We start from the raw sequence: 27296 nt of genomic DNA, 5'->3' as shown, positions 1-27296 counted from the left end.
TCCTTTTTTCTGGATGAAAAGCCCTTAGTGATGAGGTGTGCCACATAGAAGGATTTCCTGACTGTTGTGGTGATGTAGGTATGGAAGGTGAGACCACTGTCTACCTGTGTCCCTAAGTCTCTTATCACACTTTCGGTGTTTAGTGTACTGCCACCTATGTGGTAATTCATGGGTACATGTTTTTTCCCAAAGGGGATAACTATACATTTCTTGGCATTGAGCTTGAGCCCATGGCTCTGGCACCTAGCATCTGTTTCTGTAAGGCCCTTTTGTAAAATATCCACATCATTTGGGGATTCAATAATGGCTCCCAGTTTGCAGTCATCTGCAAACTTTGTTAGCCAGAGTCCCTTAGTGTTGGCCTGTACTTCAGAGAAGTAGATGCAAACAAGAGCGGTCCCAGGGCTGAACCCTGAGATACTCCACTTGTCACTTGTTTGGAGCTGGATTTGGAGTTGGCTACTTTTACAGTGTGGGTTCTGTCAGTAAGTCAGTTGGCAACCCATCGAGGGATGTAGGGATTAATGCCCAGCTTAGGAAGTTTATCTATGATTCCAGTGTGGGGGATGGTGTGAAAGGCCTTGGCGAGGTCCAGATAGGCTGTGTGGACCACCTTACCTTTGCCCACGTCTCTGTAGACTGATTTGAATAAGTCAATCAGGTTCAGGAGACAAGATCAGCCCTTCATGAACCTAAACTGCATGGGGTCCAGTTTGAAGGTTGCCAATGTCTTTGTTTATAAGTTTCATGATAATACATTCCATGGCCTTGCAGATCAGGCTCGTGAAAATGATGGGGCGGGAGTTCCCAGGATCCAAGATGGATCCCCCCTTGTGGAGTGGGATAACAGTAGCTGTGCGCCACTCAGTGGGCATGAAGCCTGAGGTGAGGCTATGATTAAACATGACACTTACGTGAGGTGCCAGTTAATTTTGTAGTTCATGCAGTAAACAGACTGGGATGTCGTCTGGTCCCATGGATGTTGTATTCTTAGATTTGGAGAGTGCGTTTTTTACCTGTTTCCCAGTTAATGGCAGGGTAGTTGAAATCACCCAGTATTAGGGTGTTTGGTTGTATCTTAATATTTTCCAGTATGTTTAGAAAGGTGTAGTGAGAATCTTGGGGCATAGTGGGGGATCTGTAGCAAGCTACATTTTGGATTGCAGTCTTAATTAGTGTTAGTTGCACCTGGAGAATTACCAGAATTTGGCAATCTTTTGGTATTGTGATTGGCCCTTTACTGGGTGAAAGGAAGTTAGGTTTGCACTGAATCGATCTGCCAGGATACTGGCAATATCTTTGGGATCAGTATATTTAATGTCATTCTGTTGTAGCTCAGAACAGACCTGAGCATTGCCATTTAGATTTTTGACATAGCTATAGAATGCCTTGTGGTTGTCATTGGAATCTTTGGCAATTTTATTTTCGTAACTAGCTTTGGAGGATTTTATGAGGGATCTCAGCTTCTTACTGAGGCTGGTAAGGGAGGTTTTTGCATCCTGGGATTTCCCTCTTTTTTGCAACAGTTTCTTCCTTTTGTTGTAAAGTTTATTTATGGCAAGGAACCACCAGATTGGCTTCCTTTTTTTGGAGGAGACCATCATGGTTCTATTGGGGATGATACGATTCATGCACGAGTGGATGAGCTCATAAAGTGCCTTAGTGTAGGATTCAGCAGTTGAATTTTCAGTTCCCGTCTGCATGGGTGTCATGACATTTGTCACTTCTGACTTGAGTAGCATGAAGTTGGCTTTGGAGAAGTTTTTTACAGAGGTTTCCTTACTGGGGGTTGGAGGTGGGATGTGGATGTCAAGGGTGATTAGCTTATGGTCAGACCTGACCAACAAGGGGGTGACCATAGGTGTGGAGCATCGATTACTCACTTTGGTAATGACCAGGTTTAGGATATTGAAGCCCCTGGTGGGACTAAGGATTAGTTGATCCAGGGCATTGGAACTTATGAATTCCAAGAACCATTGGTCAAAGGTGTTAGTACACGAGTAGGTTTCCCAGTTAATGGCAGGGTAGTTGAAATCACCCAGTATTACGGTGTTTGGATGTATCTTAATATTTTCCAGTATGTTTAGAAAGGTGTAGTGAGAATCTTGGGGCATGGTGGAGGATCTGTCGCAAGCTACATTTTGGATTGCAGTCTTAATTAGTGTTAGTTGCACCTGGAGAATTTCAGATGACTTGAGTGCATGAGTTATGTGGTGGATCCTGTCACCTGACAGGCAGCTGACTGTAATTTTCTTCTTGTTCAGCCTGGTGAGAGGGACATCAGTGTGCCTGACTATAGAGTCACCTATGACTAAAGTGTTGGGTACGTTGTCTTGCCTTAGGGGTTGTTGTTGTGTGGCACACTGGTGTTGAGATCTATGTGACACTTTGGTTGTGATTGGTGTTTGTCTGGGTTTCTGCTTCGGAGGTCCTTGTTGCTTGGGCAGGTTAATGTTAGGAGCCTCCACATATGTGGGTTTAGTGTTGCTATGTGTGGGTTTTGGTGGTGTGGGTTTAGAAGGGCTATATGTTGCTTGAGGTGTAGTGCGGGTGTTAACCTTCTCCACTTGACTGTCTAGCACAATCTTGGGTTTAGAGAGATTTGCTTCCGGTTTGGCTATGTAAGTGCATCTCTCGCAGGTTGAAGTGTTGGGGGGTAGGAGGAGAAGGTTGTGTGTGTATATGAGGCAATTGCTGCATTGCCCCAGTATGCCCAGATTCACCTGGTGGACAGGAGAAATCACCGGAAGCTGACCCTTGGACATGCCTGGTTTGGTGCTTTTTTTTTGTAAAGTGCAAGAGCTGTTTTCCCTTACCTTAGCAAGGTACTGTGCAATTATAGGCTGTTTAGTGCCTATGATTAATTTCTCCTAATTAACAAGGATAGTTGAGTGCTTGTATCAGTTTAAGACTTCCCAGTGGTTTCCAGCAGGTTTTAAAGCAAGTGCTAGTCACAGGGATGCTTAAAGGTAAGATGAAAAAAATGATTTATCCTAAAAACTGCAGTGTGCACTAGAGGAGTTAGATGTGAAAGTAGGTAACTTAAGTTTTACCTGTCTAAAAAGTTAAGTTTTAGTGAAGAGTCACTATTTTTAAAACAGCAAGATAGATTGAAAGGGGGTGGTCACTTTTGTATTCGGGTAATATAGAATACAGTAGGACGGCAAATAAATTTAAATAGTTGAAGGGGAGTGATTTCACAAAATGATAATTTTGTGCTTACTCACACAAGCCAGTAAAAACAGAGGAAATTAGATATATGGTCAAATTAACATAAGAGGAAGGCAACTAGAAAGACAGTGGTGTTTAAGAATACTACAGTAACCGGGTGGGAGGGTGGGGAAAAATATACATATGTACCTATACAGAGAGAGAGGAAGATATTGTACATTTACATACAAATTGAAAACACTCTCAGTACATATATATATATATATATATATATATATATATATATATATATATATAGATTCACTTTATAACCTCAAATTACTGAAATGTCGAATTTCAGTATCTCGAGGCTATAAAGCCGAATGTTAAAAATAGCGAAAGCCCATAATCGCGAATTCGAATATATGTCAAATTCGCGGTTATGACCTTACGCTGCGTAATGTCCGGGATTGTGTTTTGATGGTGCTCGGTACCATGTGTGGATGTAGGTGTTATGTCAGGTAAGTGTTTTCTAAGGGTTGTGAGTGGGAGTTAGAGTGTGTGTGAGTATGCTGATGTGTGTGATGTGTGTGTGAGGGGTCGGAGAATGTGCGTGTGTGAGTTGGCTTCTGTGTTGTGTTTGTGCGATCTCGGAGTTAGTATATATAAGTAGGGGTGGGTGGGGGGCACAGCCCCCGACATGGAGGGTGCAGGGGCTTGCCCCTTATGTGTATGAGTTGTGTATGTATGTAGTTTTGTTTGTTTTGTTGTGATGTGGGTGTTGTGGTGTATGTGTAGTATTGTGTGTGCGTTTTTTTCGGTGTTTTGACTTTCGCGTTTTTTTTGTGTCGGTGTTTTGTGGATTCGGTTTTATAGTCTCGAGATACTGAAATTCGACATTTCAGTAATTCGAGGTTATAAAGTGAATCCATATATATATATATATATATATATATATATATATATATATATATATATATATATATATGTCTTTCTATGTGTATGTGTGTGAGTGTATGCATATATATAAATATCTAAATAGCTATATATAAATATATAGAGATATATACATGGGTCCACTTTGGGATCTCGAAAGCTCAAAATCTTGAAATTCAGAAGACTGAGTCCAAAATCTCTAAAATTAAAAACATTGAAAACTCAAAAATACTGAATCTCATAATATCGAAAAACATACAGGACACCAACACTTACTATAATCCAGCACAAGTACATACAGAAACAAATAAAAGACAAACCATATTAGTCTACACCAACTATAAGCAGGGGACAAGCCCTCCTGCACCCCCACTTCCCCTGCTACTTAAATATATCAACTCCAAGGTTGCACTTCAATACACTCAGGTGAGTTATGTTGTAGTATAGTAAATTAAAAGGAAAAATGACTAAGGTTACAACAGGCAATCATGAAGCATGTGATGGTATGTTTGCCATGTTCCTCTGTGGAGTGTGATCTCAGAGTTGATATATTTAAGTAGCAGGGGGGTTTATGGGACTTGTCCCCCTGCTTATAGTTGGAGAAGAGTAATATGTTTCTGTATGTAGTTGTGCTGGAATTTAGTAAGTGTTGGTGTACTGTGTTTTTTCGATATGAGATTCAGTATTTTGAACTTTCGAGATTTTGGACTCAGTCTTTTGAATTTTGAGATTTTGAGCATTCAAGATTCTGAAGTGGACACACACACACACACACACACACACACACACACACACACACACACACACACACACACACACACACACACACACACTCACACGCACACTTTAATGTGTATACATTTAGGAAGAAATGTCAGGAAAAAGGAAGGAAAACTGACCTGACAACACTACTCTGCATTCCTGTGTTGCCACCTTTGGAAACATGAAAAGTAGACTGCCTTCAAAATCTACTGATAAATTGTCCTTAAAGCAATACATTCTTATTTTGTATAATTATAGTTCTTCCTGAACTATTACATAGAGCTTGAAGTAAGTTTCCCTAGCTTGGTGGTGGGAATATTGTATTTACAGGTTCACATGTTAGTACTAGTCTAGCTGTTCTTGAGGGCCATTTACCCCAGCAAATTTCCCATTTGGTGCTCAAATTAACCTATGCCATTTGGTGTTAGATTGACCTTACCTATCCCAGGGTTAATAATTCTATATTTCCCCTAATGAGAGTAACTGGGATCACACCACAGATAATTTGAGGGGAAATGTGCATTGGATTAAGCATTTAGGAGCTGCCACTGTTCATTAGTAGTACAGGGGCCATCCTGGGGTAATTTTTCTTTTTCCCATTTTTAGATCTAATTTGCTCTTGAATATGGACAGAAATGAGCTTGGTTCCAAAGCAGTGATATCCTCTGCAAGCTATACCTGTCCCCCCAAATTATTGATTTGATGTTGCGGAAGAGAAGTATTTCTGATGCTATTTGACTTGCCAGTGCGCAGTAAATCAATCAGTATTGGGTCAGAGGGTACCTTGTATGCCAGATAAAGGTCACCTCTTGGCAGTCTGTAAGATACCAAGCATAGTGACAGGGCTTAGAGTCGGTCCATGTACAACATGTTGTTTAGGTCTTGTATCATTTTAGTAAGGTATCTGTATGGGTATTGAAGTTGTTGCATGTGTCTGGACAGATACATGCCAAAAGGGCATTATATTCGATGACTGGCATAATGAGGGCTGAGTAAAGAGTGGCAATGACATCCCTAGGTCTAGACACAATCCCTTATAAGCTTATAAGCTGTGCAATATAGAAGGACTTTCTTACAACAATGGACATTTTGGTCAAAAGTTAGGTCATCATTATTCACCCATTAGGGCAAGTAGTTGACTGAATAAATTTTTTCAATCAAGTCTTTCAGCAGCAAAACTGGAAATTATTGCTGCCTTGCACTCTTTGAAGCTGAATGGGTTTTTAGAATAGAGATGTCACTGGATTCCACATGTTAAAATTTAACAGCAGCCATTCTGCCGAGTGTCCTAATTATGCAATGCCTTAAGGATGTAAAATTGGGATGGCAGCTTCTTTTAGTTTATATTTACTTCGATACTGAGGTACTTTTCTAGTTGAAGTACTGAGCAATTTAAGTATAACACTGGAACTAAAGCAAATGCAAAATTCTCATTTTTTGCCATCCATCCATTGATCTAAAGACACTTATACAAGAGATTATTGAGTTCTAGTTAACTCAGAGTTGCAGTACAGAAATTTGCAGACTTTGGTTATTTCAATATCTGCCCCATCAATGAATCGTTTACTGTGGGAAAAGACTTCCTTTTAATTTTGAAATGTTTTTATGTGACTGCTATTGCTTCCCATAACAATAAACATTCATTTGATTTAATATTTAGTTAGGGCATAGTCATCTTTGACTCAGTGGTTGAACTAGTCTCTTAGATTACTACTGGTTTACTACCATATGGGCCTCCCCCTCACAGAACTTTCAGTCTTCAGATACCTGAATATAGGAATTGGAGAAATAAAAAGATGAGCATTTGCTCCTATAATTGACTGGCTTCTCAAGGGTAGGAATGCTGATGATTCAGAGCTGTTGTTGTCTGTCTGTAAGACAAGGATCAATGACACTCTGGTCAGATTAACCACAATGCACCAACACTGTTTCAGTGAGATAAATGGATCTTTGGTTTGCTATAAACTCAGATCCCTTAGGAAAACTGAACAAATGACCTCTTGATGGTGAGAGATCAGAATAGTTATTAAATACAGGTCTTCCCTGATTTCTCAGATGACTATAACATTGTATATTATAGGCTCCTGCTGGAGTGTTTACAAGTACGTGTGATCTGTCTCCCACTGTCACTGACTGAGTCACTTCTTACCTTTTAGGGCACAAGTGGTGAGTGGATTCTGGGGATGAATTCTTCCTTGAGGTGTATGCTGCACTGTAGAATTCATCAGGATTCCATTCCTCATCCTATTATTTACAGTGAATATGATTCCTGATTAGAGTATTTAGTCTGCTAGTTAGAACAGAGGTTAAGTTTGCAAGCTATAATTTCTGTGGCACATGGTTAAATTCCCTCAGCTGTTACTTGCCTATGCTATGACCCTGAGCAAGCCACTTACCTAGACATTGCTCTTGGGTTGCCCCAGAAAAGTGCCAGTGGGCCTACCTGTTTAACATATATTATTATTATTATTATTATTATTATTATTATTAATATTATTATTGTATCATTTGAAGACAGGTTTGAGTTATTAATATTATGAAGATAATAATTACACCTATCTTTCCCTGGAAACATTTGAAAATCCTAGCTAAATTACTAGATAGCTTAGATACTTCCCTTGACAACAGGGGAAGTAGACATTAGAAACTCAGTGCAGACAGAATTTAAGGCTGTGACTATTCACACAACAGTATGGAATTCTATGGCTCCTGTCTATCATATTATTATTTATAGTGTAATAGGATGGAGTTTTTGTCTCAGATGTAAAGCCTGAACATGGTCCTAGTTGCTGGTCTTGTTATTTCATTCTGCGGCATGCTGCTTCAAATAAACACTTAGTTCATCCAGAGGATCTACTTATAGCTGTTTAAAGACTGGCATCCTTGGCATAGATTACTATAACACCTTTAACTTGGAATCAAGGAGGCTCAGGTTTTTGTAAGTGGTGCAGAATACTGCAGCATGTCTTTTAAAGGGAGTCAGGTGGCACTGCCATATTACATCTGGGCTGAGCAAAAGGCATTGGTTGCCACTGGCTAGAGATTAAAGTAACATATTTTTGTCTTAACTTATCTTGCCTTACATACCATGGGACTCTTATGCATCAAAGAGCAATTTGTAAAAGAGGGTGCTTTTTCTGAAAATTTCCCTGAGACCTAAACTGCATGGAAATAGCCCTGGATTAATTTGCAATCATAGTGACAAGCAAGGCTTAGAATAGAAATACTTATGGTAAAAGTGGGACAGTTGCAGAAAAATAGTATTTGGATAAGGTGTAGGTCATTAGGAACAAGGGCAAATGGGCAGTTCTATATGATATGAAAAAAGTATTCATAAAGTTAACTGTAAGATCAGATTCTGTGAGCTCTGAATCCATGAAAAAATAAAACTGCACCCTCACCATAACAGCTAATTATGAAACTTGCTGTTATGCCTTTAAATTATTTTTACAAGACGCAAGCCATCTCAACACCCCCTGATGTGGATGGGGTAGTTGACCTGTATACCTTCTCTGTATATTTGTGTGACACCCGTGCACTGGCCCAGCAATCAAGGAGCCTCAATCCTCACCACTAACACCAGTGAGGGGCGTCCATATAAGGAAAGGATAATAAATACACACACAGTAAAGTACAATTTCCCTTAAGAGCACACAGAGGTCACAGTTAGTCTGGGGTTGGTTTCTCCCTTTCTCTCCAGTTTCCCAATAAGACTCCCCACTGGCACAGCTATAAGGTCCAGATCTCAGCCAGCTGGGAAAGCTAAAACCTCCAGCACCCTCTTTGTCCAACCAGTGCTTCATGTCCCTGCCCAAGTAGATGACACACATGCACACACTTTCAGATAAGAGTTTATACAACCACACAGACACTCCTGGGGAAGGCTGGCACAGGTTCTCCAGCTGTGCCCCTTTTACCCAGACTATACAGTATAAATCACTGCCACCACCCAGCTAATATTTATCATCTACTGAAAGGCCCTTAAAAAGATGTCCAATTATTACAGTGCAATATTATTATCCAAATGGTAAGTGTGACCTAACAGTCAAGACTTATTTGGAGTGACTTGGTACAGCATCACTATATAGATGCGATGTAATCTTAGAGCTTAAATCATCTCTACACAAAACAGCCACAGTTGAAAGGTTTAAAAATATTTAATAATAAATAATAAAAACACAAGAAAATACTTCTTACTACACAGTGCCAGTCAAGAGTTCATAGATCACAGAAATACTTAAAATAATACCATAGAAAAGTTCTGACATCACAGAAAGACACTTAGTCTAATCTTTCTAATTCCTAGTTATTTCTGTGAGAAAACACAGTTCTAAATAACTTACATCTAGAGCAAGACAGTGCTGGTAATGTTGAATGTTCTCAAGACAAAATGCACTGAACTCTCTGATTCTTTCTGTTTAAATTGATAACACAGAGATACTTCACATGACATCATTCTTCACACTTCTCTGGTGTTCCCAGGCTAACAGAAACTACATTTACATGTTTTACATCTGGTCAGAAACCAGAGCAATAAAGAATATTTATACATGCAAATTCTAGCCATTAACTCTGATCTTAAATCCATAGGCAGGATGCCTCCTTCTAGACATATCGGCTCTGAATTTTAACATCAAAGACAGTCATGAAATGCTTGACTTAGCTTTCTTACAGCAGAGTGCACTGTTACATTTTGCAGTTCAATATCTAATGCAGTCTTTTCACATTTAAGAGAACAAGCCTGTGGCTTACATTAACATTTACAAATGACAGAATTATCTACAAAATTCTATCTGGTTAGGATGGCAGCCTTCACCTATCTTTACAATCAGTTGTGTAACAGATCCTTCCATCTCAAAGCAGGATGAATATTCAAAATTGCCACAGCCATGGGCTTATTATATATTCTTTGTTTTGACTGTTCTAGTTTTATCATTTTGAGGACTGAATTACGGTTCTCAGAACTACAAAAGAGACTGTAAAATAACATTTGATATGATGAACTGGGCATGTCTACACATGCTTTTGGGTAACATGTATTTTGATGAGAATAATATGATAGTATGGAGGCCATGCATAAGACCCTACTCTAAAGGTAGCATTGAACGTGGTAAGGTAGATAGATATGCATTTTGAAAAGGGGGCCAGGAAAGGCTGTCCTCTTTCACTTTCCTGACATTGCTGTTGATGGACGTATCACTGTGAAAAGTGGCGAAGAAACTGAACATGGTGCAAAGCTGAGAGGACTTTTTAAGTGTATTTGTAGATGACTACTTAGTGCAGCTAGAAAATGATGAAGGATTTCTACCAACGGATTTTGTAGAGTTTGATTAGTTTAGAACAAGGGGTAGCACTGATAATCATGATGGAAAGCTAGTGACAGTGTCGTTTATAGGTTCATAGGTTCATAGTATGTTACTAGGCTAACGGCCCTAGAGCCCCATTACAAGCCTAGCCATCTTATAACCGTATTCTCTGATTGACCATGATAGATGGTCTATAATTGCAGTACTAGTCTATTATCAGCATCAATCGCCCCTGTCCATGATGGATATAGGTGCCACCCCAGGGGAGAATTTACAATCTCCCATTCAATTGTGCAAGTTGTACTTAAATAGGGCCATTGAAGAGCTCTGCTTCCCATGAATTGGGATTTTTTTCTGGAGGAGCGTCAATCTCTGGGAGACATATCTGTCTCTCTCAAAGACTGGGTTAAGATCCCTGGAATGAGTAAATCTCATCTTGTTAGACTTGTGGATGTGCAACATTTCTATTAGGGCTGGGTCAGAGACTGCTCTGCAGGCCAGGCACAGGTCGCCTCTCAGCAGCCTATAAGAGGTTTAGTACAGTGACAGAACTTTCAGTCTATCTATATAGGTCATGTTTTGAAGGACCTGGATTTTTCTGGTGAGAAACCTCTGAGGTTTCTCCAGTTGTAGGTGTCTGGTGAGGTACAACACTGCCTTCTGTATGTAATGAGGGTTAAGTACAGATGAGTTATAACATCCCTATTCCTGGATGCAATGCCCTTACTTATTAGATGTGCAACCTGTGAGGGTTTACAGCATCACAAAAACTGAGCAGCAGTTCTAAATTTAAGTTTTTATTCAGCAGTTGCACTTCCTCTCTCCTGTTTTCAAAAATATGGCAGATATACAGTGAACTAGGGGCTTTCTTTGTCCAGAGTCTCTTTTGTTGGTAAGCACTACCCTTGCATTATTATGTTCATGTATGTGTTTATAACAGTATCATTGTTGTAAGGTAACTGTAAATATAATTTTCTAAATGAAAAGAAAGTCTGAAACTCAAACATATGCCGTAATTTAGAGACATCAGTCTTTAATAAATGGCGACAACCCAAAAGTTTTAGGAGAAAGGAACCAAAAAAATAAAGTAAATACCTACACATTTTTAAAGTGTTATATTTTGGATGTAAAATGCTTCCTCCAACACCATTAACATATACTATAGCAAGTTTGAAACATTAGACAGAGGAACTATTTTACATCAAAAATATATATAAAAACAAATAATACAGTACTTAAAAAAATAAATATGTAAAGCAACAATTTTACAGACAGCCCATTCTCTAAGCACAATGACGCCCTCCAGGGTGTGTGTTAATGTGCAATTAATGTCCTTCCAGGGGTGTAGAGCCCCTCCAGCTGTGGTGTCAGGCCTCATAACAACCCTTTGCGAGCGTGAATTACACATTAACGCACACCCTGTCAGGCATCATTGCTTGCTTATCTCCCATGCCTTTTCTTTTTTTTTTTCTGTCTTTTCTGACTAGGTTTCTTCCTGTATATTCAGCTTTCCCCACCAATAGCTTTTCTAGTACCATGCTTCTGTGTCTTCTGCCATCCTGATCTTTGCTTTCATTTCAATCTTTAAGGCTATTTTACTTTAGAATATCTGTTTTGTTCTTGGGATTCCTTTTCATATTTTCTTTTGTATTTTTGCCAGCTTTCTAAAATAATGGTACCCCTTCCACTTTGTTCTTTCTTCTTCTACATTCAGCCTGGATAATTCTACCCCTGATTGCTGCCTTTATTCCATTCAAGCAAACTTCTCCCAGTCTTCCTTGTTGTCGTTTATGACATCATTTGCTATTTATTCCAACTCTATTCTTTCTGCTTGCCCATTCCATTATTTTTAATCCCACAGCTATAACTAGTTTGAGGTAAAGGAAGAGCCTACCCTGAGTGCAATATATTGCCAAAGTCTCACCAGTAGAGTAGCAGCATTGATTTAAGAAGTCGATTTAAGAAGTGAAAACAATGAGTTCTGGTACTACACCTGCACAGCTATATAGCCAATCATGTATTAGTAACTGCAGAATCTCAGAGATGAAGTTATTGTTTTAAGACCTTTTTTTTGTCTTCAGCTTCAAGCTGATATTGACAAAAGCTACTGTGACTTACAAATAATTTATATAATATTATATGTAAGTTAAAAATAACAAGAGACTACTAATTTAGTAGTATATTTTGGCATTTAAAACTATTCCCCGTTACTACTGAAGTAATTAATAATCCTTTTCTATTAATTACAAACATTAAATAAACTGACAAATAGTATGCTATTTTATATAGTTACGTAATATATATATATATATATATATCTATATATATATATATATATATATATATATATATATATATATATATATATATATACACACACACACACACACACACACACACACACACACACACACACACACACACACATATATCTATATATATAGACCTAAATTATTTGATCATTCAATATTATCACTAAATCTCTACATAAATAAGTAAACTTACAGGTGATAGGTAATCTTATCTTACTAAACTATTATACAATACGAAATTTAACAGAGATATAAATTTGTCATACTAAAAGATACACACATATTTTATAGATCTAACAAAAGCTCTGAATTATCAATAAAAAAAGAAGTGCCTATATCTTAAAGTTGTGTAACACTCAACATGATAAATATCAAAATATTTAAAAATCCTTTCACTTATTAAATTAATTCCTAAAAACTCATGTGCATTACTAAGGTCAAAGAGAATGTCTTGATATTTCTACAGAGTTAAAAAAAAAAAAAAAAAAACATTTGCAGCCAATATGTATTCGAACATTCAAGAGTGTTTAAATTAAATCACATTTTCCCTTTCTGGGCTAAAACATTTTCAAAATCATTACTTTCCAGACCAATGTGTGTACTGATTCAGAAATACAACACTCAAATTTCTCCTCTGACTTATGAAATTAGTTATTTCAGGTAGTCTTAGTGAATCTAATAACATACAATATGCAAAAAACTTCAAAGTTCACATTACCACGTTACCAAATTTCAAAATTCAGCTTTCAGAGTACTTTTGAATATTTTTTATTTGATTTTATAAGTAAGTTATGATATCTTGTAAATCAACATTTCTGTCATATGCTGAGATATGTAATGTACATCTTTCTTATAAGCAATTTGTTTAAATATATTTTTCTGTCTTATTTGTCCACTGATAGTTTACATTTCTTTGTTTTATATAACTTGCATTTCAAAATCTCCCATCAAAGACCCCTTTTTATCATCAGCTGTCTATTAGATTTTACAGTATGTGTACATATTTCTTAACTTACTGATACTGCTCATTTACTAATACAACATAATAGATGTTTCATTCCTTGTGCAATTGCACATTATTCATAAGATGTTCACTCTTCTTATTAATTCTAGTATTATAAGCAGTCTTGCCTGCACTTTTGATTTAATATCTCTGTAACCTGTACAATTGTTTTTTACTGTCCTTTTTATTGTCAGATACAGCTAATATATCTTAGTGTTTAACTCAGTTTCTAGTGAAATCCTTTGTCTATAGGCCTATCTGCTTACTTAGTGAGAGAAAGGGAACATAACTGGTTTTATCTGGCAGGGCATTCCTGCAACTGTATTGTCTGGATAATAGGTCTGGTTTCTGCTTTCTGTGCCTTAAATCAGATATACCTGTTACTAAAGATGTTGCAGACAGACTGACTTACTGCCTGCTGTGATATTCAGAAAAGATAAGAGTTTATTCTCATTTTTCATCTGCACGTTTGATTTACTATCTCTGTAATCTGTACAACTGTTTTTTACTGTCCTTTTTGTTGTGAGAAAGAGCTAATATCTGTTAGTGTTAACCTCAGTTTGTAGTGAAATACTTTGTCTAGAGGCCTATCTGCTTACTTAATGACACAAAAGAGAGACCAATGCTGTTTATTAAATGAAGCGCTTTTCATCGCTGTGTTACGGCAACTTCATCAGATTAATACACACAGAATACCTTACAAATTTAAATAGTGAACACACAAATCACATGATCAACGATCAGCTGGTATTGAGTACGTCACAGTACAAGACAACCCATCAAATCAAATAAAGTAAATAAAATGAGTTCCTCTTACAATTTAACTAAATATAAATCTCAAAGTAAAAAACATTTCTTTGCTTATAACCAACGGAATTCCCACTCACTTCGAGTACTAAATATGCATTAAAATGATCGATTAACTTATTAAGCTTAGTGTTTAGACATACATAATTCCCACAAAATATTCAAATCTATTAGTTTAAAACATTAACCTTAAGTAAAACACACATTACCTATCAGCTGTTTAACTACAAATAAAAACGTATATGGTAGATGGCAGCTTAGTTACAATTTCTTTTTTTTTGTATGTGTATGGTGGTTTCACCCTCCACAAAGAATTCATAACTATAGAACAATGCTGTCCATTATAGTTTAAACACCCTATCATGTCAGACCGGGCAAACCAGTTTGTCCGAAGATGTCATATACGTACGGAAAAAACAGACAATTGAAATTGTGTATACTGGGTAATGCTAAACATGTACATAATTAAAATCATAATATAAAATTACCTCAACCTTTCACAAGTCAACCTATTGTATTCTACCTCATCAAACTTCTAAGTTTTAAAAGACAGGCAATATTGCAAGAGTCATTGAGACCAGGACTTGAAAAGGCATTAAGCCTAATCTGCCATGCTAGTTCTCATTCTTCGAGCAATAAATTAAAAGGACCACCTCTAAGATCCATGTTAACTTGGTCTATTGCTTTAAATAGAAATGTATGATTTTCATTAAGGGCCAGGTGTCTGACTAAAGGATTCTCCTGTTTATTTGTCTCGATAGCATAAGTGTGTTCATAAACCCTATCTCGGAGCCTACGCTCAGTCTTCCCCACATAGAAGGCTGAGCAGAATTGACACCTGGCTATGTAAACAACCTGTTTAGAATTACAATGAAATTTACATTTCATCTTATATTTCCTCCCATTTACACAAAAACTTTCACCAAGTTCCATGAATTTACACATCCTGCAACACCCACATATAGTCATCCCAATTTGTTTAGTTAGGCATGATATTGCCTTCCTTTCAAGGAGGTTCTTAAGATTAGATCCTTTCTTAAACACTAGTTTAGGAAGGTCACCAAATTTGTTAATCAGGAGTTTGTCAGTAGTAATAAACTCCCAATTTTTGTATAAAATAAATCTAACTGTGTCACTGTCCTTACTAAAGGAAGTAATGAAACTAGTTCTAAAGTCCTTATTGATTTTGTCTACATGTATTTGTTCGGTTAATAGTATCTGAGGTACTATGGACTCTAAGTCTGATCTATGGACAATACTGTCATATGATGTTCTTCTGCTTAGAATAGGTTTAATCAGACCTGTATGTCTCTTATATGTTACCTCCGCAACTAGAGACTGTACTAAACAAATAGGATAGCCCCACTGTTGGAACATATTAGTCAACTGTAGACATTCATCACTAAAGTCAGATTCTAATGAAACCATCTTAGCTGCTCTAATGAGCTGACCCTTCACTATAGAATGTTTTTGATGGAAAGGACGACAGCTCGAAAAGTGAAGGAATGAATTAGAATACGTGTTTTTTCTATAAATTATTGACACATATCTATTATTAGTGGTATCCTTAGACAATTTACAATCCAAATAGTCTATACATACAGTGCTAAAGTTAAATGTAAACTTGAAAAACTCCATAGTGGAGTTCAAGTAAGACACGAATGTCCGAGCCTGATATTCACTACCCTTGTAAATCACAAAAATGTCATCCAAAAAACGTGTAAAATGTAAGGTTCACCCTGTGTTCACTGTTCTTAAAAATAAATTCTTTTTCCCAGTATGTCATCACTAAATTTGCAAAACTGGCCCCACAGGGTGAACCCATAGCTACCCCACGTTTTTGTAAGTAGAACTCATTATTGAAGATAAAATAATTGTTTGTAAGAATGATATCAAATAAGGTTTCTACAGTATAAATCTCCTGAGTTGGTGCATTTTTGGATTTTAACATAAGACTGACCCATTCAATACCATCCAAATGTGGGATTGAAGTGTAGAGGTCCTTGACATCGATAGTTAAAAAATTATCATCTTCATTGAAAACCACATTATTGATCTTTTCTAAAAATAACCAAGAATCTCTACATATCTGGGGTTCAGTCTGAAGGTATTTTTTTTTAAATAGTGTCTACTACTTTAGCACAAGGATATGTAACTGAGCCTCTTCCATCTGTTAGAGGTCTCATGGGTGGATCAAGTGGATCTTTATGCACTTTGAGAATGCCGAATAAAGCTGGGTTGCCAGGCCAAGGTAATGTCATGTAATTAAAGGTATCTATATCTATCATTGACTCAATAAATAAGTCGTTGAAATAACCTTTTATATGGTTATATGCTGTATTTACTTCATTCAATGAGGCTTTTGAATATGCTTCACTATGTAACAAAGTTTGCATTCTTTTATTATAATCAACTTGATCGAATATAGCCAACCCCCACCACTTTTATCGGGCTTGACTACTCTAACTTGTGATGTTCTTAACAATTACAACATTTATTGCTCTTCCACGTTAACATTAGACTTCATATTGGGTAAACCAGATTTTAAGGCTTTAGCAAAGTGTCTAAAGTCCAATTCACACGCATGTTCGAAAGTCCTTAAAGTTGGATGTAAAGGAGGGTTAAACATGCATGGAACCCTCAACTCTTGATTGATGTTGGCAGTGTTACCAAAAAGAACAGTCAAGTTCAGCTTAATCACAAAAAGCTTTAAGTCCATAATTAATTGGACTAAGTTCGAGGATCTACTTGGGACAAAAGTATTGCCCCTTGCAAGTAAATCGATAAGAATGGGGTCAATCCTCATAGAGGAATAATTAAAGATGTTAAAATGCCCTGTCGAGTTTGTAACAATATTTACTATGCGAGTGTCTTCATTTACTATCTTTTGAACTTGTTTTTGTACCATTTCTTCTTTTGGTTCTTTTGGTTCTGATTGTAATATTTCTTTGGTATGGCTCCTGTATGGTTGACCTCTTGAAAATTTTGATTTTGATTTGCCTTACTTTGCCCATTCCCATTATGTTGGTCATTTGTAGTACTATTATTATTATTGTAACTACGTATACGTTCACTCTGTCTCACAGGACAAAAGCCTGGTACAGGCTATGAAGTAGCTGAGTTATTTGAATTGTTAACAACGTTGCTTTCATTGTCCTGTTGTGTGGGTGAAATATTAACATTAGAAATTGTTGCTACTTGTTCAACGGATAGCTTCGGATATGCACTGCCATTTTCATAAGCAGTTCTATCTCTGTTCATTTTTTTAAATTTTATTGTATTTCAGCCTTTCCAACAGTTGATCAATACTAGTAAAGCATCTTTCGTAGTAAAATTTGTACCTCAAGAAGTCAAAGTTAGAGGTAATATCCGTGTTTAAAGCAGAAACCTCCTTTGTAAGTATCTCAATTTGAAGCATATAATGTTTCATCATTAATTGCAATAAGTCAAACCCTTGCTGGTTAAAAAGGGTGATTAACTCTAAATGGAATGACGAATCAGCTATTAACCCAGTGGGGTATTGGTGAAATCGTAACCCCTTCGGGACAATACGCTGATTCAAACATTCATTGAAGTAAGCTACTTCAAGCTGAAGTTTCTTTAATTTGAGCAGCTTAGAGTCAAAAAGTTTTAATTTTTCACTTAATAACTGCAAACTGACCTGTTGGTTGCCACAAATACCGGCCAGTCGCTCCTGGTTAAGTCCATTACCAAAAGACAGGTTAGAGATGTTCGTCACCCATTCATTGAAAACTGGAGTGCCAATAAGCCCCGTTCTGTCGTGGAATACATTCCCTTGTTCATTCAAAGGTAAACAGTCAGTAGGTGATACAGATCTTGGAATTTGTTGAGCTGCTGGTATAGAATCATTGATAGATTCTTGGATGCCCTTCGTACTTTGAATATTATCCGCGTTAGGAGTATTATGTATGCTAGGTTCGGTGGAAGGCAGACAAGTTCTCAGTATTAAACTCCCGCTTGTCTGCTGGTTAAGGATGACATTGGAGCCTCTGTTCTTAAAAGAACGTTGCTGTGATAAAGTTTCATCAACTTTATCCAGGCGGGAAGAAAACAAATCCATCCATTGATTCAAAGCATTCAAAAGAGTTGTAAGGTTCAGCATCTCGGTCTGTAGTTGTTGCGATGCAAACAAGTTCGGACTAACCGGACTGTTGGATACCCCAGATGCAATACAGGAACAGGAAGAAACAAGGTAAAAAGACAAACTGGTAACTTAAATGTACAAAGTATCCAACAGAATCGGCAAGGCACAAAAGAGAGACCAATGCTGTTTATTAAATGAAGCGCTTTTCGTCGCCGTGCTACGGCAACTTCATGAGATTAATACACACAGAATACCTTACAAATTTAAATAGTGAACACACAAATCACATGATCAACGATCAGCTGGTATTGAGTACGTCACAGTACAAGACAACCCATCAAATCAAATAAAGTAAATAAAAAGAGTTCCTCTTACAATTTAACTAAATATAAATCTCAAAGTAAAAAACATTTCTTTGCTTATAACCAACGGAATTCCCACTCACTTCGAGTACTAAATATGCATTAAAATGACCGATTAACTTATTAAACTTAGTGTTTAGACATACATAATTCTCACAAAATATTCAAATCTGTTAGTTTAAAACATTAACCTTAAGTAAAACACACATTACCTATCAGCTGTTTAACTACAAATAAAAACATATATGGTAGATGGCAGCTTAGTTACAATTTCTTTTTTTATGTATGTGTATTTTGGTTTCACCCTCCACAAAAAATTCATAACTATAGAACAATGCTGTCCATTATATTTTAAACAACCTATCATGTCAGACCGAGCAAACTAGTTTGACCGAAGATGTGATATACGTACGGAAAAAACAGACAATTGAAATTGTGTATACTGGGTAATGCTAAACATGTACATAATTAAAATCATAATATAAAATTACCTCAACCTTTCACAAGTCAACCTATTGTATTCTACCTCATCAAACTTCTAAGATTTAAAAGACAGGCAATATTGCAAGAGTCATTGAGACCAGGACTTGAAAAGGCATTAAGCCTAATCTGCCATGCTAGTTCTCATTCTTCAAGCAATAAATTAAAAGGACCACCTCTAAGATCCATTTTAACTTGGTCTATTACTTTAAATAGAAATGTATGATTTTCATTAAGGGCCAGGTGTCTGACTAAAGGACTCTCCTGTTTATTTGTCTCGATAGGATAAATGTGTTCGTAAACCCTATCTCGGAGCCTACGCTCGGTCTTCCCCACATAGAAGGCTGAGCAGAATTGAGACCTGGCTATGTAAACAACCTGATTAGAATTACAATGAAATGTGCATTTCATCTTATATTTCCACCCATTTTTACAAAAACTTTCACCAAGTTCCATGAATTTACACATCTTGCAACACCCACATATAGTCATCCCAATTTGTTTAGTTAGGCATGATATTGCCTTCCTTTCAAGGAGGTTCTTAAGATTAGATCCTTTCTTAAACACTAGTTTAGGAAGGTCACCAAATTTGTTAATCAGGAGTTTGTCAGTAGTAATAAACTCCCAATTTTTGTATAAAATAAATCTAACTGTGTCACTGTCCTTACTAAAGGAAGTAATGAAACTAGTTCTAAAGTCCTTATTGATTTTGTCTACATGTATTTGTTCGGTTAATAGTATCTGAGGTACTATGGACTCTAAGTCCAATCTATGGACAATACTGTCATATGATGTTCTTCTGCTTAGAATAGGTTTAATCAGACTTGTATGTCTCTTATATGTTACCTCCGCAACTAGAGACTGTACTAAACAAATAGGATAGCCCCGCTGTTGGAACATATTACTCAACTGTAGACATTCATCACTAAAGTCAGATTCTAATGAAACCATCTTAGCTGCTCTAATGAGCTGACCCTTCACTATAGAATGCTTTTGATGGAAAGGACGACAGCTCGAAAAGTGAAGGAACGAATTAGAATACGTGTTTTTTCTATAAATTATTGACACATGTCTATTATTAGTGGTATCCTTAGACAATTTACAATCCAAATAGTCTATACATACAGTGGTAAAGTTAAATGTAAACTTGAAAAACTCCATAGTGGAGTTCAAGTAAGACACGAATGTCCGAGCCTGATATTCACTACCTTTGTAAATCACAAAAATGTCATCCAAAAAAACATGTGTAAAAGGTAAGGTTCACCCTGTGTTCACTGTTCTTAAAAATAAATTATTTTTCCCAGTATGCCATCACTAAATTTGCAAAACTGGCCCCACAGGGTGAACCCATCGCTATCCCACGTTTTTGTAAGTAGAACTCATTATTGAAGATAAAATAATTGTTTGTGAGAATGATATCCAATAAGGTTTCTACAGTATAAATCTCCTGAGTTGGTGCATTTTTGGATTTTAACATAAGACTGACCCATTCAATACCATCCAAATGTGGGATTGAAGTGTAGAAGTCCTTGACATCGATAGTTAAAAAATTATCATCTTCATTGAAAACCACATTGTTGATATTTTCTAAAAATGACCCAGAATCTCTACATATCTGGGGTTCAGTTTGAAGGTATTTTTTTAAAATAGTGTCTACTACTTTAGCACAAGGATATGTAATTGAGCCTCTTCCATCTATTAGAGGTCTCATGGGTGGATCAAGTGGATCTTTATGCACTTTGGGAATGCCGAACATAGCTGGGTTGCTAGGCCAAGGTAATGTCATGTAATTAAAGGTATCTATATCTATCATTGACTCAATAAATAAGTCGTTGAAATAACCTTTTATATGGTTATATGCTGTATTTACTTCATTCAATGAGGCTTTTGAATATGCTTCACTATGTAACAAAGTTTGCATTCTTTTATTATAATCAGCTTGATCGAATATAGCCACCCCCCCACCTTTATCGGGCTTGACTACTCTAACTTGTGATGTTCTTAACAATTGCAACATTGATTGCTCTTCCACAGTAACATTAGACTTCATATTGGGTAAACCAGATTTTAAGGCTTTAGCAAAGTGTCTAAAGTCCAATTCACACACATGTTCGAAAGTCCTTAAAGTTGGATGTAAAGGAGGGTTAAACGTGCATGGAACCCTCAACTCTTGATTAATGTTGGCAGTGTTACCAAAAAGAACAGTCAAGTTCAACTTCCTCACAAAAAGCTTTAAGTCCATAATTAATTGGACTAAGTTCGAGGATCTACTTGGGACAAAAGTATTGCCCCTTGCAAGTAAATCGATAAGCATGGGGTCAATCCTCATAGAGGAATAATTAAAGATGTTAAAATCCGCTGTCGAGTTTGTAACAATATTTACTATGCGAGTGTCTTCATTTACTATCTTTTGAACTTGTTGTTGTACCATTTGTTCTTTTGGTTCTTTTGGTTCCGATTGTAATATTTCTTTGGTATGGCTCCTGTATGGTTGACCTCTTGAAAATTTTGATTTTGATTTGCCTTACTTCGCCCATTCCCATTATGTTGGTCATTTGTAGTACTATTATTATTATTGTAACTATGTGTACGTTCACTCCGTCTCATGGGACAAAAGCCTGGTACAGGCTATGAAATACTGAGTTATTTGAATTGTTAACAACATTGCTTTCATTGTCCTGCTGTGTGGGTGAAATATTAACATTAGAAATTGTTGCTACTTGTTCAACAGATGGCTTCGGATATGCACTGCCATTTTCATAAGCAGTTCTATCTCTATTCATTTTTTTAATTTTATTGTATTTCAGCCTTTCCAACAGTTGATCAATACTGGTAAAGCATCTTTCGTAGTCAAATTTGTACCTCAAGAAGTCAATGTCAGAGGTAATATCCGTGTTTAAAGCAGAAACCTCCTTGGTAAGTATCTCAATTTGAAGCATATAATGTTTCATCATTAATTGCAATAAGTCAAACCCTTGCTGGTTAAAAAGGGTGGTTAACTCTAAATGGAATGGCGAATCAGCTATTAACCCAATGGGGTATTGGTGAAATCGTAACCCCTTCTGGACAATACGCTGATTCAAACATTCATTGAAGTAAGCTTTTTCAAGCTGATGTTTCTTTAATTTGAGCAGCTTAGAGTCAAAAAGGTTTAATTTTTCACTTAATAACTGCAAACTGACCTGTTGGTTGCCACAAATACTGGCCAGTCGCTCCTGGTTAAGTCCATTACCAAAAGACAGGTTAGAGATGTTCGTCACCCATTCATTGAAAAGTGGAGTGCCAATAAGCCCCGTTCCGTGGTGGAATACATTCCCTTGTTCATTCGAAGGTAAACAGTCAGTAGGTGATACAGATCTTGGAATATGTTGAGCTGCTGGTATAGAATCATTGATAAATTCTTGGATGCCCTCTGTACTTTGAATATTATCCGCGTTAGGAGTATTATGTATGCTAGGTTCGGTAGAAGTCAAACAAGCTCTCAGCATTAAACTCCCGCTTGTCTGCTCGTTAAGGTTGACATTGGAGCCTCTGTTCTTAAAAGAACGTTGCTGTGATAAAGTTTCATCAACTTTATCCAGGCGGGAAGAAAACAAAACAAAATTCAAAGCATTCAAAAGAGTTGTAAGGTTCAGCATCTCGGTCTGTAGTTGTTGCGATGCAAACAAGTTTGGACTAACCGGACTGTTGGATACCTCAGATGCCATACAGGAACAGGAACAAACAAGGTAAAAAGACAAACTGGTAACTTAAATGTACAAAGTATCCAACAGACTCGGCAAGGCACAAAAGAGAGACCAATGCTGTTTATTAAATGAAGCATTTTTCGTCGTCGTGCTACGGCAACTTCATGAGATTAATACACACATAATAACTTACAAATTTAAATAGTGAACACATAAATCACATGATCAACAATCAGCTGGTATTGAGTACATCACAGTACAAGACAACCCATGAAATCAATAAAGTAACAGTAAGAACAGTGAACACAGGTTGAACCTTACCTTTTACACATGTTTTTTGGATGACATTTTTGTGATTTACATGGGTAGCGAATATCAGGCTCGGACACTATGGAGTTTTTCAAGTTTACCTTTAACTTGTAGTATGTATAGACTATTTGGATTGTAAATTGTTTAAGGATACCACTAATAATAGATACGTGTCAAGAATTTATAGAAAAGACACGTATTCTAATTCGTTCCTTCACTTTTCAAGCTGTCATCAAAAATTTATACCGTCATAGAGATTTTATAAATGTCTATGACAGTATTAAAGTATTAATTGTTGGGATAAACATCATTCACTACTCACTTATTGATGTATATAACTAAACAATGGTATCTTATATTTTTAGCTTGTATTTGTGTAGTTGGGTTTCCTTTAAGAATGCAATTGGCTAGGCTAATTGATTTATTAATTAATTATCTGGCCAGTATATAAGATGTGGTTTTTGAACAATTACTTGTCTGAAGACGTTGGGGCAGGGACCCCTTCAAAAGCACTTGCAAGTACTAATTAATAAACCTGTGTTTTTATATTATAAAATCGTTGGTTATTTGGTCACATCTTGCTACCAAGCTAGCGATCCAAGGAGTCTTTTTTTGTTTGGCGTTTCGTATTTGACACTTAAATCAGATATACATGTTACTCAAGCTGTTGCTGAGAGACTGAATTACTGTCTGAAGTGATATTCAGAGAAGATAAGAGTTTATTCTCATTTTTCGTCTGCACTTTTGATTTAATATCAGTGGTGTTGACCTCAGTTTGTAGTGAAATCCTTTGTCTAGAGCCCTATCTGCTTACTTAGTGAGAGAAAACTAACAGAACTGGTTTTAATCTGGGCAGGGCATTCCTGCAACTGCATTGTCTGGATAATAGGTCTGGTTTCTGCTTTCTGTGCCTTAAATCACTTGTTACTCAAGCTGTTGCTGAGACTGACTTACTGCATACCTCTCAACCTGGAAACATCAAAAATCTGGACAAGGCCCATGAAAAATATGTACAAATCTGTACGCTGATTAACACCTAATTTGCATACATAATTACGTAACCCTACCCACTCCAATGGAATTGTGGGATACCAACTTTCAAACGCAAACTGAAGAACAGACAATCAAAATATGGCACCAGAGTTACCCTGCAGCCATTACAATGTCCCATTACCTGGTGATTTCACCCCATTTACCATAAACACTAATGTGTGCACACAGCTTTTACTTCTCCAATGATTATTTGGACTTTATTTTTACATTCTACAACACAACAATGCACAAACACTAACGGACATCGGCTAAACAAAGCAATACTGTCTCACAATGAAAATAGACTTTGCATTAAAACTTCTCTGCCCTTGAAACTCACATTCATTGAAATAGCATTGAAACCCACACCACATCCAAAGAAAATGCATTTGGCCAATGGCGGATAAAAGATTACTTTTGGGCTGTTTTAAAATCATTGGCCCCTTGCACACAAAACATGAAACATGCAACTGCTCTTTTCTTTGAAACACCTTCCTGACTTTATTACATTATATTCCTTGTATAATGCAGCACACTTGTTAGACAGAGCGCATTTTAAATTTGTTTCAACATTTTTCCAGTATGCTGTACTGTAGGCAATGAAATAAAATGCATGAACCAATAATGACAAAACTGCCCAATTCAGAACATTTCCATCATAAAAGTCTACTTCCCCACCCACATTATAAATAGAGTGACAGTAGTGTAAGCCATAGGCATCTTGCACAGCTTCTCGCATTTATTTCAACTTCAGTTTTTTTGGGGGGGTGGGGCAAAAGGTCAAAAATCAGGGACACATTTTAAACATTGCTTGTATAATTTTGGAAAGTTGCTAGAATAAAATGTGTTATTACCACCATGAATTTCACTGGCAAGTCTTGAAACCAAGACCCTATGCACTGCAGTCATTGCAACATACCACTATGCCAAATCAGCAGTTTCCTACAAAATAGGAAGACTGAAACTTAATGGCTATCATTTAATTAATTCAGTTATCACCTCTCACCATAGCTCTCAACCTCTTAGCACAAAAAGCCTGGACAAAGCCAATAATGGGGGAATACAAATTCAGTTCTCACTTCTCACTCACCATAACTCTCAACTCTTAGCACAAAAAAACCTGGACAAACAACAAAGCCAATAATAGGAGAATACACATTTTGTTCTCACATTTCACCATAGCTCTCAACTCTTAGCACAAAAAAATCTGGACAAATCTCAGAAATGGTGGTGGCTAGGGACTTTAGGCTCTTTTACCTCTAGCCACCAGGTGTATTACATGGGGGCATTTTCACACACACACATACACACACACACACACACACACACACACACACACACACACACACACACACACACACACACACACACACACACACACACACACACACACACACACACACACACACACACACACACACACTCACACACTCCTTACCATGATTTCCCCAAAACAAGTGCCGTAATCCATTCCACTTCACTTGAAATGAGTGCTTGCATTTACACTTGATTTCCTGCTCGCATTTGCAGCCAGACCAGCTGGAAATGACAACATGAGCTTCTTGAGCTCAATTCTGACTGGCTGGTAGCCCTAACGGAGCTGACATAATTGCACACGTGATGACATCAGCTCCGACAGCGTGATATTCAAAAAAATTTAAAGAAACAAAAGAAAAAAAATCGGAAATGAAGAGGTGCCACTTGGGAATCGTGGCATCCCTTCGTTTGGACCCCAAAACTCTGTAAAAACTGAATAATCCAGTATGGTTGAGAGGTATGACTTACTGCCTGCTGTGATATTCAGAAAAGATAAGAGTTTATTCTCATTTTTCATCTGTACTTTTGATTTAATATCTCTGCAATCTGTACAACTGTTTTTTTTCCACCCACCCACCCTGTTCTTGTGGTAGTCTTATGGATTTTTTGGTGTCTTTGAGTTGCCCGCCTCTGGTATAAAGTTGATACTGGACACTCCCCCCAGTCACATTACATCAGCTCATTCTACTGTTAATAGTGAGAACTTAGCAAAGGCCCACCCCTTTAGCTTCTGCATATTGAATTATCTCATTATCTTCTGCCTTTTTACTTTCTACTAAAAAAAATAAATAAATAAAACTGTTTCCTAACTTTCCTTGAGCTAGTGTAACCCAGATACAGATTTCCTGTATCCAGGAATTTTTTAAGCTTCTGAGGGGTGCTCTTCAATTTTTTCCCCTTAGATCTTCCAGTTCTCTGCTCTCCTGCACTTTTATTAGCTTATTAATCCTGCACTTTAAACTATTCTCAGTACCAGAAATTCTGCTCTTCAAAAATTCCCTTAGAACTAGCTGGTTTCTCAGTAGTAGCACTGAAATATGAATCCCTGTGACTAGCACTTGCTCTAAAACCTGCTGGAAAGCACTAGGAAGCCTTAAACTGATACAAACACTAAATTCTCCTTGTTAATAAGAAGAAATTAACCATAGTCACTAAACAGACAATAATTGCAAAGTACCTTGCTAACGTAAGGGAAAACAGCTCTTGTACTTTACAAAATAAACACTGAACCAGGCATGTCCAAGGGTCAGCTTCTGGTGATTTCTCCTGTCCACCTGGTGAATCTGGGCATACTGGGGCAATGCAGCAATTACCTCATGTACACATACAACCCTCTCCTTCTACTACCCAACACTACAACCTGCGAGTGATGCACTTACATAGCCAAACTGGAAGCAAGCTCTCTACAGCCAAGATTGTGCTAGACAGTCAAGAGGAGAATGTTAACACCTGCACTATACCTCAAGCAACACATAGCCCTTAAAATTTCATGCCACCAACATCAACACATAGTAACACGAAACCCCCTTATGTGCAGGCCCTTAACATTAACCTGCCCAAGCAACAAAGACCACCAAAACTGAAACGCAAACAAACATCAATCACAACCAAAGTGACACATAGCTCAAAACACCAGTGTGCCACCAAACAACAGCCCCTCAGGTAAGACAACGTACTCAAAACTTTAGTCATAGGTGACTCTATAGTCAGGCACACTGATGTCCCACTC

At 37.1% G+C, this 27296-nt stretch overlaps 1 protein-coding gene across 1 annotated transcript in view; it reads right to left on the bottom strand.

Annotated features, from left to right (window-relative positions):
• LOC122796911 (ATP-binding cassette sub-family A member 13-like) overlaps nucleotides 1-27296 on the bottom strand; it is a 3979956-nt gene that overhangs the window by 3386704 nt on the left and 565956 nt on the right. The window contains exons 11-12 of the mRNA XM_044065669.1: nucleotides 21863-22907; nucleotides 17618-18291 (exon numbers count right to left, since the gene is read on the bottom strand). Of these exons, the coding sequence (XP_043921604.1) occupies nucleotides 17618-18291; nucleotides 21863-22907 (1719 nt within the window). The remainder of the gene's footprint in view (nucleotides 1-17617; nucleotides 18292-21862; nucleotides 22908-27296) is intronic.

The sequence above is a fragment of the Protopterus annectens genome, chromosome 3.part0 (assembly GCF_019279795.1).
Source record: "Protopterus annectens isolate FY-2018-M chromosome 3.part0, PAN1.0, whole genome shotgun sequence".
NCBI classification, from domain to species: Eukaryota; Metazoa; Chordata; order Ceratodontiformes; family Protopteridae; genus Protopterus; species Protopterus annectens.
Note: the sequence above shows the minus strand (reverse complement) of the source record. Positions and strands in the feature narration are given on the sequence as shown.